This window comes from Calidris pugnax, unplaced genomic scaffold (genome assembly GCF_001431845.1).
Source record: "Calidris pugnax isolate Ruff unplaced genomic scaffold, ASM143184v1 scaffold252, whole genome shotgun sequence".
In the NCBI taxonomy this organism is placed as follows: domain Eukaryota; kingdom Metazoa; phylum Chordata; class Aves; order Charadriiformes; family Scolopacidae; genus Calidris; species Calidris pugnax.
This window is the reverse complement of record NW_015091118.1, coordinates 3006892-3023269: the sequence shown is the minus strand read 5'-3', so window position 1 is coordinate 3023269 and position 16378 is coordinate 3006892. Positions and strand designations below refer to the sequence as shown.

The window sequence follows — 16378 nt, the reverse complement described above, 5'->3', positions numbered from 1 at the left end:
GGGGAAAGAGCTGGACTGAGTCCATGCGAGGATCTTCTTCTCTCAAAAAATTAAGCAAAGCTCCATTTGCTTTTAAAGTTCAACTGCTTTAAGTTGTGTCTTTCACTGAATGAAGATGGGTCAAAAAGCAGACCCAAATGTGGGAGAAGGCACCGGCCAGTTTGAATCCCACCTTACCAAAACATAACAGAAACCATAGTTAAAAGCACATTATGGGTCCTTCCTCTCCCTGGACCAGTTAGCCTTGATTTTTTTTGTGCACAGGAGAACAGAGTAAATGGGAGAGAGAGAACTTCTGTCCCTATATCCTATTGCCTGCAGCGGTTAGGGGACAGCCCACAGATTATATTTTTTTTTAATGGATGTTGCTGTAGTTTAAGAGTGTAACTATCTCCGTATTTTTTGAGATCCTGGACCCTGACATTGTATATTATCTGCCACTAATTGCAAAAAAGGACTCTAAATAAACTTAAATGAAACAATTCTATGGTTAGGCCAGGGATTCAAAAAATATGTCTTCTGGGCTGAGAGAAAAAAATGCTGAGGAAGCTTACAGGTCATTTAGGGAAAGATCTCAGCAATTTTGGAGTTTAGTGCTTCAGCCCTGGATACATCCTCCTTAGCAACAGAAAAATACTGGTCAACAGAAGCTGTTTATTGCTGCCCACCTCTGCACAGTGGATTTGTGTTAGCATTCCCCTGATTGCTGCAGACAAAATCCTCTAGATTAGTCTAAATGATGATCTAAACTAACCTGACCAATTTTTTCAGAGGGGGATTCTCCATTGGCAAAAGGAGGAGTGGAGCAGCCAGCACTGATAAAATAGAGACAGCAATGTGTCCCATCAGCACAACTAGATTTAGGGGAAGACATGTCTCCGTGATTTTACTACAGTCACTTTAATAAAAATGTGAAAATAACTGATCAATAACTGTGGGTGTAAGAGCATTTCCCATTATCTAGAAAACTGGATTATTTTATGAGTAAGATCAACAATTCAGTAAAATAATGACTTAATTATAGTAACTTGCCTAAAAGGTTTAATGTGAAGAGTAGAAATATTTATGAATAAATGAGGTCTTATGGAAAAGAAAAAAAATCTGCCATGACGCTGAAACCCATCAGATTGTTCCGAGACATGGTGGAAGCCTCAGCTGAAATGGCAGATTCCAATGACACAAGATATTTGCTGCGCAAGAAATTAGCAATCCTCTAGTGGCAGAGTGTCAGATGAAGGGATCTGATTTGTTGAGTCTTCTCTGTCTGATCTCACCTGTTCCATTGTAGTCTTTTGAGTAGACTGTCCTGAGAGTAAGCTGCACACCCAAATCAGAAATAAAGACCCTACTAAGATGGTAATAATTTGGTATCTTTTCAAACTAAGGACATGATGAATTTTCTTTCCTTCTCGTTGTCTTCGTATTAAAACTAGCTTGACATGGACAAGGCATAGCAGGGGTAAATTTCGGATAAAATAGTAAAAGTAGGTTTTCACTTTGAAAGACATGATTTGTGAGATGATTATACGTCTGACAAGATGTATGGCCTTGTTTTTACCCCAGTGACTAGAAGGCTTCTTGCTTAATTTTATTTGCAAACAGCTGCAAGACTCAGCATGTGAAGAGAGGAATGCCACGGATGAATATTCTGGGCTGGCTGCCCAAAACTTGTTATGATCATTATACATCTCTCACACGGTATCTGACAGTTTTCTCATCTTCATACGTGATTCTTTGTGTAAAACGAGAGCTGAAAGGGCTATCTATAATTATACAACTCCAAGGTAAATAATAAAAAGTCAACAACAAAATTAGAAACTGATAGAAACATGAAATTACTTCTGGTTTCCTAATGCACTGAGTAGTGCTATAATAATCAAGCTAGCAAAATTCTGAAAATAAATCCAGTGGTCAGCAATTCTTAAAATATGAAGCCAAGAGAAAACATGAAACTTGTGCAGTCTCACTTCAGAAGTTATCTGAAGTCTGGTCTCTCCACATGGAGTACATTACCTCATTAACATTGCTAAACACATTCCACTTGGGCATATTATTTGCAAAGAAAAAAATTTTTTAGATTTTGTGTTCTTTGCAATAACTTGCATAGTGTTTTTAAATGCTCCATTTTTAAGGCTTCTTCGTTGATTACATTGTTGATATTTATGCTACTTCTTTCAGTGTTTCTGCTGCTGCCTGCACAGTGAAGGCTGCAATGGAAATCTGCCTCTTTACTTCTTCCCAGGCTTCATGTTGTTCAGCTTTGTTTTTAATGTCAAACATGGCATCATAGATCCCTGGGAATGATTCTCCTGCATACTTGTTATGGCTGCTTGGAGCAAAGATAACATGTCTGTAGGGAAGTTGAAGAGAAAAAAATAAAAATATTCTGCATTAGGAAAATAAAACATATCATTTTTCTGAATAAAACTAATTTGTTTCTATATCATGTTAAATTCCTGACACTGAAGATTTAAATAAATAAGATTATTGCAGCAGTAGTACCTATAATCTATGAAGCGAGAAAATAACATAAACTAAGCTATTCCATGTGAATTCCAGAACTTTACAGGAAAAGACTTGAGATAAAGCTGACTAAGGTACTTTCATTTCCCTCATTTTAGATGAAATGAAAAGATAAAAAAAAGCCAGCTTCTTTTCTCACAGATATACACAATCTCCAACAGATACAGGCCTGCTCTGCGGTAGGAAAGTTGAAAAGTCTCTTGTTAAAGCATCAATACATTTTTAATCAGAAGCTACGAGGGATATAAGGACTGTAGATCTTGAGTTCTCTTTCTACAGTTATTTTTTAGTGGAACTTCTTAGTGGAAAGAGTACTGTTCTGAATTATGCAGACTGGTAGAAGGACCAAAAAGCTAGACTTGGCTTGGCTATTCTACCTCTCAAACAAGATTTACTTCTTGAACTGGATGAGAGAACTACTGAATTCACTTCACTGCTGTTGACGTCCTGTCCTCTACACTGTATTTGCTGGCATGACTGTTCTGCTATAATCAATCAAATTGTAGATATTTCAATTATATCGTATTTCACTTTCAAAACATAATAACTTCCTAAAGATCCTTTACACTGAAACGACTTGAACTGAGTCCAGGAACAAACTTTTTTAGATCTGTTTAGAAGCCCACAGAAATCTATGGAAGTGGGTTTACTGATCTAAATAGGTTTCCAACAAGACTTTTCCTCATTCTGCATAGTGTATCTCCCTGAAGTTTTCCCTAATGTTGTCTTCCCTTTTCAATCTTATTTTTCCTGTTTAATCTACTTTTATCATGTTGAATAAAATCATTACAATTCCATTTAGAAACCTGGAGGAATTCTCATAGGGTACTCAAGGCAGAAAGTGAAAAATAAGCCTTTCTTACCTATAGAATGGCCTGCCAGGTAATCCCAGAGGATCGATGAAAGCCCTTTCTAGAAACATGAGCTGATCGTTTAGTGATCTGACAGCAAGTAGGCTAAAAAGAAAACAGAGGAATATGTTAGCTACAAAGTGTTTGGCCCACTGTCACCCCATGCCCCAGAGTACACACCTCAGGATTTCTGATGGACAGTGGATTCAAGATGTTTAACTTAAACTATAGGCCACAAGACAGCCCAAGTCAGATAACTTGCACAGCATTATTATGCTGAACTGTACTGTGAGGCAGTCTGGCTTATAAGGTGAAAGTCTCTTAAAGCTGTTTTTAAAGGCCAAGGAATAGTGTTAAAGAAGTCAGAGACTTTCAGTCATTTTGTCTCGTGTTGCATCTTATTCCTTTACCTTGTTTTCATTAGGTCACTCAGGCAGACCATTCTCTTCTTTTGTACTACTGTCTCCTAAAGACCCTATTTTCCACAAAGCCAACCAGCTGCAAATTACTTCAATAAAATCATCTGGTTTTATGTAAAACCACAACATCTGAGAAACAGGAACCCTGTGATGTTAGAATCATCTTTTGAATCATCCAAGAATTGTGTTTTTCTGATGGCAGACTGTAAATTCCCTAGAGCAGAGACCATCTGTGTCTGTGTGCTTTGAATAGCTCTGAGCATACTACTGATGCTTAACAAATAAAAGAACTGTGAAGAAGATTATACTGAATATATGTGGGTTTGGTAGTTTACATCCAAAGTAACTTATTGTAACACTTCGAAAGCACTCACCAAGAAAAAATGGTAAAATTTGTATCACTGCAAGCCTAGAGTAACCCTACTACCCTCAATGAAACTATTTCAAGTTTACATGAGTGTAAATGGAAACTGACACTGGTTCATTGAATTAAAGCATAGATTTAGGTCATTCATCAATGAAACCATTTTTGAAAATGTCACATACGTGTCATATGTCATGTGTTCTATTTTACAGAAGAAATTGTTGTTCACTCATTTATCTTGAAAGTTGCTGCCATTAAAAAGATGGCTTTTATTCTCACTTAGTCTTCCATAAGGGTAAGCATATGGCTAAATTAGATTCTTCACAAGAGATGTAACATACACATATGTATATATAAAAGGAAATTTAATTTCTCGTTCTGGCCTCAGCCTGCAAAGAATAAATTAAGAATTAAGTAAAGTGCAAATAGACCTTTTGGCATAGGTGGTGCAAAGAATTTTGGGAAATCTCACCAAAAAACTTGCCACAACTACGATCATAGTACATAGATTTTTTTTTCTTTTTTTCATTAAGTGGTACCAGTATCTTGAAAACTAGAGTACTGGCAAACAAAGATGACAAGTCTTTGTTCTGTAATGATAATTCTGTGACAAAATCCTAGGATGTGTCTCTATTTGGAGGTAGTTACACACCCGAGCTGGCTCTGCTCATGCTAACCCACATTCTAGTCACATCCACTATCAGCTGGCACTGCTCCTCAACTAAAACCTGTCAAGAACTGACACTAATTACCTTGGGCACTTTCTGAAGCTCACAAGTCTAGATTCCCAAGTTCTGCAGTGTCTCTGATGTCCACTAATTCAACATTTCTAGACTTTGTTTCCTAGAGTAACCAGAACCTTGAAGACAAGAACCTGTAAGACTTATAATGAAACAAATGACTAACAGGCATTTGTCACCAAGGTTATTCAGGGGATTAAATGCAAGTGGAGACTATGCCCTCTGAGCCCAGAGGCATACTTGACTAAAAGAGAAAAAAGAGTTAAACTTACTTATTGATATCTGTTTGTTGAAGTCTCTCGTGAAAGCTAGCAGCAATTTCTGTAAAATTCTTCACAGCTGAAAAGAGAGCATCTGGAGGGAGCAGGAAGGAAGCATTTAACTTCAAATTCTGAAGAATTCATTTAACAAAGCAAATTCTTCAAATTAAAGCTTTATCTTTCACTATGATCATGATCTGTCAATTCTCTCTGAACAAAAATCAGATGACTCCATATTCCTACATTAAAAACTATGTAATTCTGTGTGAAAACTTGTCTCAAAGACAAGAGAAATCAGGGGGGTGTGGGGTGTGTGAATATCGCTTACTGTTTGCTACTCAAAGAATGTACAGAAATACCAAAAACTAGAGCACGTATTGCCAGAACAAGACTCTTTGGGTAAGTTGGGTTTTTTTTAAATCCCCAAACCTTATGTTTTATTCGTATGTCCCTCTACACATGCAGAGTTTTGAAAAACACAGGGAGTATGTGTATATTTGTGTGTGCGTGCTCACACATACCCAATGTTGGTCATTAACAGAATCATAGAATGATATGGGGCTGGAAGGGACCTCTGGAGATCATCTAGTCCAAACTCCTGCCAAAGCAGGTCCATCCAGACCAGGTTGCACAGGAACATATCCAGGCGGGTTTTGAATGTCTCCAGAGAAGGAGACTCCACCACCTCTTTGGGCAGCCTATTCCATTGCTCTGCCACCCTCAAAGTAAAGAAGTTCCTCCCCATGTTTAGATAGAACAGCAGCCAAATCCTAAACTGAATATTATATAATGTTGCCAATAAAATAAAGGCTTCTCAGGCAGAGGGCATACTGTGAATCCCTATACCATGAAATAATATTTCACATGCCAGGACAAGATCCCTATTGTGGCACAGGGATGAACCACTCCTGCCTCACCAAGCCCCGAGACAAACCTCTCATGATGCTTGCACTTGCCACCGTGTGCTCACAAACTGAAACAAGAGAAGTTTAGACTGGAGATAAGGAGAATACTTCTCATCCTGAGGACAGACAAGCACTGTCGTCCAGAGAGCTTCTGTAGTCTCTGTCTTTGGATGTTTTCAACACCAGACGGGACAAAGCTGTGAGCAACCTGGTCTGACCTCAGAGCTGACACTGCTTTGGGCAAGTTGTCCTAGAGACCTCCTGAGATTCCTTCTAACTTGTATTATCCTATGATCAGCGTTTGACAGAGAATTATACACCACCATTAGCTGCAAAGCAATGCGATTTTTTTTCAGGGACCAAGACAAAGATATTTTGTTGCCAAGATCAATGGACCATGTACAGGTCAAAGAACAAGTGACTTTAAGTGTTAGCTCTACTTGGCAATGGCACAGTCTCTATACAGACGAACTAGTGACAAAATACTCAAATTTCAAATTATTAGAGGGTGTGGCTCTTGTTTTATTTACTGTGAATACAGCACAAGGTAAATACCAGCGCAAGACTAAGACATACATTAACATAAAGCACTGCTAGCATTAACAGAGGAAGAGTGTGGTGAAAGACTGTACGTACCAAAGGATACATTGTATGTGGCCAGTTCCTCTTCATGATTCCTTGACAAATTATAGATGATGTGAGCATAGTTGCTCACAGCTGCTGCATAATCTCTACAGTCAAAAGGAAGCACAACGGAGTTGGCCAATTCAAAGACCAGCCCTCCCCGTACCTGAGCTACTGTCAGATGATTCTTGAAAGTGGGATCATAAAACCTCTCCACAATTTCATAGGTTTCATAGACACTGTGGTAAACTGGATAGCTGCTATATTTTTCTACATTCTGAAACAAACAAACCCAAATAAAACCATTATTCAGCTGGGGATACTTCAGATTTGCTTGAACACCTTTGCTCTGGGATTCAAGGCACTGTAAAGTTGAGTGTTCAGGTCACACTAATCCTACGTAGCCACTACAGACAGCGAAATGAGAAGAAATGCTCAGTGGTGACTTTCTTAGACATCAACCTATAAGGAGACAAACAGTCATTTGGAGATGCCTCTCTCTGCTGACCAGGATTTCAACAGTCATTTCTGTTTGATTCTTTGGATATGCCTTTTCAGAGGAAAAGACCACATTGAATAGATTGCTCTTTGAACATTTCTCAGTTACTCTTATCACACAGTATGCTCCAGAGTCAAACCCATACTTTCCATAAAACATGAACCATTTTGAGTTCAAAGCTTCATAAGGTAATAGAAATCATTCAAAAGTTATCATAAGCCTTCATCAACCATAGGTAATTTTAAGAACATCCATTTACCCTGTGCAAAGTTCCTTTTCTCTGGCTGACACCAAGTTGACCATTCCTATTTATTAAATACTTGTTTTCTAGTAGCACGCAGAATTCTAGTAACAAACTGGGACCCTAACACACTAAACTGAACTATTCCAGGAAGCTGGCACTCTAAATGGCCCATTTACAGGGGATATTAGTCAGGCAGTTACAGGGGGATACAAAATTACAAAGACACAGACTTACCCAATTTTTACTGTATCGTGCTCTTCCTGAAGCAATGCCAAGACGTTGAAAAAAGACTTCAAAGTCATTGCCAGAACCCAGTTTATTTATTCTTTTAACAAGAAAGAGGAAAGTGCCTTGAGTGACAATACTTGAAGTATAATTTTAGCTTGCTTCCAAGTACTGTGGTAATTATTTATTCTGCAGTTGCAGTCACTAGTCTTTGCCTGGTATGCTCTTTCCATCAATATACCATGAATTATCTGTGACCCCTACGTTACATGCACCACATCAATTTAACTCTCAGAGGACCGGATTCATCATTCTCAAAGAGGGCAGAGAAATCAAACTCTCAAGAACAGAATTTAACTCACTGTCTTTAATCATTGAGAAGACCCAACGACCTTCCTCTTACTGAACTTCCACTATCTGAAGCTCTCAACTCAGAGGAAACACAACAGTACTAGCTTGGCTCCGTAGAACAGAATCAGTCTTTGAGCTTCTATAGAGAAACCCTAGTAATTTTGAAGGACAGTGTTGTAAAAACCTGTCTGATGTGTTCCCCAGTCACCCAAACTCAGAGGCTTTCCAGGAAACTGGAAGTGAGTGAGAGGGAACGCTGCCATGTGCTTGCCGCTGGCTTGTGCATACAACCCTTATTTGTCTAAATCTCTATAAACTACATAAACACTTTTCATATATAAAGCTTCCTGTTCATTCTACAAAGGCAGGTTCACAAAACTATAGTATGCTAGTGTATCAGCTGCAATCAATAAAACTCTGAAATTTATACCAGCTGAGAATCACATCATAACTTTTAGGAGCTCAGTTTTTCAAGTAGATATTTCTTTAAAACCCACACTTTACAGTTTATAGTAACTTTTGGTATATTGTTTATTTTCTTTTGTCACTGACCTGGGGACGTCTTCGTATTCTCTTGATGGATTTTTTTTATACCAGCTCTCATAAAGAGATTTTCCCTCAAAACCCTCATCAGGACTTGGTATCTAGAAAAAATTTATTGTGAAAAAACACACAGGACACAATTTTAAATGCTGCCAAGCAACAAATCTACAATCTGTCATCATGTAAAGCCTATGGCTTAGGGCAATTAATAAGTCACAGTCTTAAGTCCCTTAACCTTCCTGCATTTCCATTTGAACATTTCAAATGCATAGCATTTTCCAAAGGAATAGTTTATTTGCTTAAAATAGGTAATTTAAAATGGAAGAAAACACAGGGAAAGGAAAACATTTCAAGCCAATATTTACATTCTGATATTTCTTTATGAGATTTTCAGCTATTTAATTTAAATATTCAACCCCTCACAAAACCATTTACATTGGCAAGAAATTTCAAATAATTTTGTCTTGGGTAAACTCAAAGCTGTTTCTACCTTTTTTAGTTCACAAAAATTATTTTCATGGACGCAGCAGTAGCCTTAGAAGGGCAAAGTGTATAGTGCTTGGTGTTTATGTCACCAGAGCTGCTACAGCAGTATGCATATCACAGTCATTCTTATCACTCTGACTACTTTCCAGATTACTGAGAAGGTTAAACACTGGGTATTTTTTCATCGTTCCTTTTTATTGGTGGGTTGGTGAGGTTTTATTACCTTAAATTTATTAAAGATTATTAATATCTGGTCTATTATTAGTATCTGTATCTATTATTACTATCTATATGTACTAATAATCCACAATAGGAATCAAAATAAAAATAATATATTTAGGGTTTTCGTCATGAAGCTAATTGTTCATAGAACAGCGTTAATAGCATTAATGTTTGTTGCCAAAGATTAACTCTGGATGGGGTCACACAGGACCCATTTCCTGATCAGCATTCTCTTCAGACATCAGCCACCAACAAACTGTGGTTACATGCATTCTTCAGCCTTTGTCACTGCTTCCCAGTTCCAGGACGGGTTACACAATAATGTTTACTGGTATTTAGGCCAACATTCGGTGCCCAAACTGAGACTCTGCTGACCTGATTTTCTGACTGTTCTGAATACCTGCACTTAGCACACGTTGCCATGGGAACTGCAGGTGATCAGCTCCTCTGCAGTTCAGGACAGAAATATCTTTATTTGCTCACCTAATTTTAACAGAGTTAAATTTTATTTGTTGTCTTTCAATTGCCAGAAAATGATTATTCTGAATTACATTTCCTTTACTAATGCCAGCTTCCAAGAGATAACAAATTAACAACCCTGGAAGACAGATGGCTGAATATATATAGCAGATGAAGACATATAAAGTAGATTCATAGAATATATACAGTAGCTGAATGTATATTTTATGTAAGTATATAAAATACAAACACAGAAGACTAATTAAATGTTCATGCTTTAAAACAGATGAAGAGAAATAAACCCCCCAGAAATAAAAAGCCTTTTAGTACCAGTCTCTAAGACACACTCTCAAAGGAAGGAACATCTTACATCTAAGACGGTGGGACTATTTCCTGAGAAAGGTCCCTACCTTTTAATTTTGTGTACCACACAAATATGTGTGAGAACATCAGGTTGAGAGCCAATGAAACACATCGATCAAGCCTGTCACATCATGCTAAAAACAACACAGCAGCTAGCCTAATTTCTTCCCCTGCCTAAAGGGAATCCGACTCTCCTACTACCATGGGCACTGGTAGTATTTGGACTAGGCAGGCAGGTTTGTGGTAGTTTCTGTCCACTGGCTCACAAAGGTTTTTTATTCTTTTGTTCTTAGAAAGAATATTTTAACAGGAGTGGAAAAATCTCCTAATCCTGAATAACTAATAATTTAAAGGTATAAACTTGAAATCCCTTTGCCACTCCTGGGAAAAAGCTCCAGTTACTTAGCTATTGACCTACAAGGGGTGCTGCAGTCAGAAAAGAAAGAAACATCTGACACCATATTTTATACACAGAACCCCGTCCGGTAAGTGAGCACTGAACATGCTGGCTAGAAATTTCAAGTGATGTTACCTCTTTAGTCAGATTATACACCAGCCTGTACATCAGTGGTGTGCAATCCACTCGTAGCGTGTAGTTTCCTGAAAAACAGGAAGAACTCTTTATTCGAAGAAGCAAGTTCTATTCAGGTGAAGCTTCGTGTCATTATTTGTTAATAAGAAAGGGACTAGAGAGCTACACTTTCTACAAGGAACAAGCTGATTCTCCTTGTACAAGAGCTCTCCTGGGATCTTGTGAGTGCATTTGTATTGCTGAAGATGAATTACAGCCCGGCTTTTGAAGCAGTGTTTAAGAGCCTTTCTTATGTCCCTATGCTTACTACGGACACTAGAAGAGGAGAAGCTGACTCTACAGACTTGCTGTAGAACTGCTGACAAGGGGACAACACTTCTTTTCCCTCCTCATGATTTCCCAAATAGCGTAGCTACTGTAATGGACTTCTTCCCTGAAGCAACAAGAATATTTGAAGGACACTTTATGAATATGGATCACAGTTTTTCCTCGTATCTACTCCTGAACTAATGCAACAACATTATCACATTGAAGCCTTTATGGATCTTCAAGGTGAAATGCCTCCCAGTCGCCTGGATATACCATCACTATTCCTGTAAAACACACTATGTACCTTCGATGGAGGAATCTGCATTGATATAAGCCACTCCTCGTGCTTGCAATATTTTGGCATTTTCCTATGAGAAGAAAAAAGAGAAAGAAAATGCTGATGAATGTTTTTTTCCTGAGAACTATTTTCCCATCCACAGATGTAACAGCTGTTTCAGGGAAAGAAACCATACACTGCAAGGAGCCATATATTCTTGGTAGTTCAAAAGGAAATTTAAGAGAGTGTGTGTGTAAGGAGGAGAGAGGAAGGGGGGGAAGAAGTGATGCTTTCTGGTACAGGTTTCTCAAAGATCTGCCCCTGTGAAAGTTTCTCTTTGAACACAATGGGTTTACCTCAGCCCACTCTGTTGATCCGAACAGGCCAAATTCCTCTGCATCCCAGCTTGCAAATATCACTGTTCTCCTTGGCTTCCATCCTGCAATAAAAGACCATGAAAATTGTATTACAGAAGTAAAGACTGTTTGTTACATGGCAACTAACAGGAAAACAAATAATTTTCCAGGGGCTCATCTTTTATCCTGATCTGTCAGGAAATAGATGTGTTTTAGGAACTCTAACACTAACTTCTTCTCTAATCCAATCTAATCTAATCTAATCTAATTGCTGCAAAATTAACAAGCCATAATCTCACCTCTACTTCAATATTGTGCCAAATAATGTATTCTTTTTAATCTCATCTTTAAATGCAAGAAAATTTTCTAAAATTTAAAACTCTGAAAAGGGAAAAACGTTGTGCACGTTGAAAGGTGGCTTTTTACTCTTTTTGCTCTGTTCAGTTTAGCACACATTGTATACCAGCATGTACTTTGACAGAAAGGGTTTGGTATCTTTTCTTATCTATTAGTTAATTTCTTTGACCTGTCTCCCAAATGTCAGATTTCAAAACCTAAGGAATTCCCTGTAACTTTTGATAGATCACCTTCAAAACAAAGATCTCTTTCACCTGAAGTTCTGCATTTGATTTAAACCCAGGCCAAATGGAACAGGCTCTATTGTTCATGTAATTTTGCCTGAAGTTTTCTTTGAGGCTACTGGAACCTTTTTATCTTTTGCTCCCTCTTTTTTTTTTTTTTTTTTTTTTTTTTTTTTTTTTTTTTTTTTTTTTTTTTTTTTTTTTTTTTTTTTTTTTGTTTTTTTTTTTTTGGTTTTTTTTGGTTTTTCCTTCCAGCTTGCATTCCAAATGCAGTTTCCCCTATTATCCAATAACTGGGAGGGAATGGAAAGAAAACTAAATGTCAATATATTTTAAGTGTAATGGGTAGGCAAAGAAAGCTCCTCTAGCACAGTATCTGAGTTATGTCAGAGCTTCTTTCCATGGGATGTCAGAAAGGGAGACAGCGTTTGCTCTGACAGCAGCAGAACCTTGGTGCACTTGGCATTTGTTCCTATTCTAATATAACTAGGTGTGAGGTATTTTTAACCATTACCTCCTACTGTGTTTGCACAGCTCATTCTCTGCGTTACACAGACATGCTTTACATATTCTTGGGTCTGTCTCCAAACCGCAGTCAAATGCTGAGAAGGTTCTCGATGTTGCCTTGATGAAGCCCTGCTCAGTCCCCCACTGCAGCAACTGAAACATCCAGTCTGACCAGCCTCAAACACAAAGTAATCAATTGTACTTAAATGTCGCATTTATTTCAGTATCCCCCATTTTGTGTTTTGTTTTCACTGAATTTCTGAATTTCTAGAGTTGGAAGGGACCATAGAGATCATCTAGTCCAACTCCCCTGCTGAAGCAGGATTGCCTAGAGCTAGAGCATGTTACTCCTTTCAGTGTACTTTCTCTTGAGTAGAAGCACCTCACATATACCAAGGTTGTAACTGGAACTAATTAACAGCTGCAGAGCAGTGTGTTTATTCAAGAGATCAGAGATACAGGTGTTTAATTTTAAGCATATGCTTAAATCCCAGAGAAATCAATGGGCACCGCAGAGAGCAGTGATTTTGGTGTGCTTTGTTCTTTCATTACATTACCTGTCCTTTTCAGTTTTCCAAAGCTCCTCACAATCTCATGAACCACAGCCGCCCCACTCTGAGGATCAATGCCACCAAATACCCAGGAGTCGCGGTGGCCTCCCAAGATGACATATCTGTCTAGAGAAATTAATTATGGAGGTTTACTTAGAAAAAACTTTCCTGCCATAGAAATGTTAATTGGAAGTAATTTCTAATTTTCCATGCAGCTATCAGGCAACAAAGCTTAATAGTTTATAATATACATGATACAAAGTTAAAAGACATTTTAAATCTCCAAAGACATTTTTTTCTGTATTTTAAGCCAGTGCTAAAGAATTTTTCAAACACAATAACTTGATCTCATAAAACTTAAAACCTCTTAAATTCCATGTTACTTCTATTATTAGAAATATTGCAGCTTTCCTCTAAAGATAACAGAATCTTTTCATGTTTTACAGCAGTGTGTTTCATGCTAAAGCTGATCCACTAATTATATTTGTAGAGCATGCCAACTCTCAACATTAAGGTGTGCTGAATGCAGTATTTCTCTGAATATATATATATATGTAGTCAATCATAAAAAGGGTTGTCCAAATCATGACAAAGATGTGATTTATAAGATCAAAGTCAGATTAGTTCTCTGTGCTACCATAATATTTCTGTTTCAGGTAACAGGCAAGCGCTGCAGTTAGAAGTTAAATGATGTTATCATCATCCTAAGGAGGTCTATATATCTGGGTTTTTAGACTGTAAAGTCACACTGGTTACAAGAGGCTGTAAAACAGACAAAACATCAGCAGTGATGGGTATGATGTCTTCAGACAGAATGCGAAGTCCGTTCCTAGGTTAGCAGGGAAGAATATTCACTTAAGAATACTCTTTCAATTTCAAAGTTACTTGCCTGAAGACAAATACTTCTCTTGGTTATGACTCCCCCTTGAAAATCAGCATTTCCAGTGAAAATGCTGACATACCCTGAACCACACGAAAGCTGGTGCAATAAATATTTCAACACCTATGATCATGTAGTGCAATATTTCAGAGATAACTATATTCATCATTTTCCCCTTGTAACTATGAAGTGCATGTAGAGGTCACTGGACGCTCACATTACTCTGAAGACAAATGACTTTACCTGGTTCCACTGTGCCTCTGATGGTACCAATCACATTGTAAATCCTTCTTACTTCGTTGTTGCTATGAATGTACATTTTCACCTTTCTAGCATATTAGAAAGAAAATACAAAGAGAAAGTCCACCAGATGAGAAAACAAAGCATCTTAACACCTTTCAAAAGTGTACAATATAAATTGCAAGGAAAGCATTTTGGCCAAATTTACCCTCCATTAAACCAAAGTAAATCTGAAAAGATTTCAGTGTAGTTTTTTCTGGACTTATACTTGTGCAACTGAGAACAGCATTTAGCCCTTGAAAGCTATGTATTGTTATTGATGTCAATAAGATTTATATGGATAACAGGCTCAGAACTCCAAATTCAAAGATTTTTTGCTAGCAGCTAGTTTTTACATTTGGACAAGTGAAGGAAAAATGAAAACCATCTAAAGTTAAAAAAGTAAATAGTTCTAATCATCTAGAGGCTGGTGCTAATTAGAACTAACTCCAGCACAGTCAGTATTGATGTGGCAACTCAGGCAGCAGAAAATCAGACAACCTGAGTTGCATCAAGAGACTTTATTTGTTTATCTACAACACAGCTGGACGTGCAGCAACTCAGCCTCAAGGGTTGTCTGTATATTCTTCAGAAAGAATTTTTCATGTGGATTGACTAAGATATAGGGAAAAGGTCAAACGGTTCACATGAAATCTGTACAATAGCTCAGTCAATATTACAGTACCTGGACTTTAGGCCTAAACTGTAATTACTAAATCAGTTTAAAAACAATCTGAAGCAATAGAAATGACACTGTAGGTAAAGCTTTTATTTTCTGGAAAACTTGACTTGTAGGCTAATACTGTTTTATATAAGACCAGAAGCTGGAACTACGTGAATTTTAAAAAGACAACAAACAAATTCACTTCTTAAAAAAATAATCAGTCTCATCAAACAGTTTATCAAAGATTAGATGCTTTTCAAATGAAACTGGTTCAAGACTACCTGGAAACTAAAGCAATTTTGTCCTATCCATCCAATCAGGATGTAAATCTACTGAAGTTTTGCACTGAGCGCATTTCAGCCCAGGAAATGGTCATAATAAAAGGAATGATGCAAATAACCCCAACTACTCTACCTTTGGTCAAATTCTATTGCTTGACCTGTTTTTCTCTGATACCAAGCATGCTTTCTTTATGAAACAAAACTGACCTTGTAGAATAATTTGCTGTGAAACCAGGACCCACGTTGTAAGATACATTCAAATTTCCTTTCCAGCTACTATGCGGCGGTGCTGGTCCTCCCATATTACTATTATGAAAAAAACCCAAAACATTATTAGTTGCAGACATCTTACAATAGCACCAAACACAAATAAGGAACCAGGAATCATACATTGTTAGGTCCCATGCACACCAGTGATGGCCTTTGTCTAGACAATTTATACTACAAGTTTCCACACGAGAATAATCTGTCTTTTAGTTACGCTAATACTAGCAAATTAACATAGAGGAATAATCCTGGGCGTTGAGATCAGTTGGAATGGCCTACAGCTATCCTCTTGGCCTCCTAAATTTTTGCATGCAAAATGGTCCCTAGAACTTTCTGCTGCCTTAAACTGCATTTGCTTTTGAATTAGCAGAGAGTAACTTGGGCCATTCTAACAGTTTAACAGCACAGGCAATTGTCTTCCAGTGGCTGTCCATGGACACTGCTTGATCTGGTACCATAGACAGAGTTACGTGTTTCAAAGTTGTCTAAAACTGAAGAAACATGATCAATCCAAGTCACCTTTTCTTTTTCCATTGTCAAAGGCAAGATGTTTTTTCTCATTTAACGCAACTGGAAATGCAGTAATTCAGTGGATCACAACTACCCATACTTATTCACCTATTCTAAAGGATTTATGTTTTTGACATGAATTTATGAGGAACAAAAATATTTAGAAGTATGCTGCATGTTCTGGTTCTTATTAGGCAAAATATATTTATTGTAAATAAAAGTATGTCCTTTACTGTAAATGCATACTTTAGTCAAGCTTTATTCCGCAGAACACTTCAGCATGTGTTCAAGTCCTCAGTATATTTT

The 16378-nt window shown here is 37.5% G+C and overlaps 1 protein-coding gene across 1 annotated transcript in view; it reads right to left on the bottom strand.

Moving 5' to 3' along the window:
* Nucleotides 1-762: 762 nt before the first annotated feature.
* LOC106897600 (putative N-acetylated-alpha-linked acidic dipeptidase) overlaps nt 763-16378 on the bottom strand; it is a 29183-nt gene continuing 13567 nt past the window's right edge. Inside the window, exons 8-19 of the mRNA XM_014958355.1 lie at nt 15503-15601; nt 14315-14400; nt 13198-13317; nt 11553-11635; nt 11224-11287; nt 10611-10678; nt 8558-8649; nt 7664-7754; nt 6699-6963; nt 5170-5251; nt 3387-3479; nt 763-2350 (exon numbers count right to left, since the gene is read on the bottom strand). Of these exons, the coding sequence (XP_014813841.1) occupies nt 2161-2350; nt 3387-3479; nt 5170-5251; nt 6699-6963; nt 7664-7754; nt 8558-8649; nt 10611-10678; nt 11224-11287; nt 11553-11635; nt 13198-13317; nt 14315-14400; nt 15503-15601 (1333 nt within the window). The 3' untranslated portion in view covers nt 763-2160. The remainder of the gene's footprint in view (nt 2351-3386; nt 3480-5169; nt 5252-6698; nt 6964-7663; nt 7755-8557; nt 8650-10610; nt 10679-11223; nt 11288-11552; nt 11636-13197; nt 13318-14314; nt 14401-15502; nt 15602-16378) is intronic.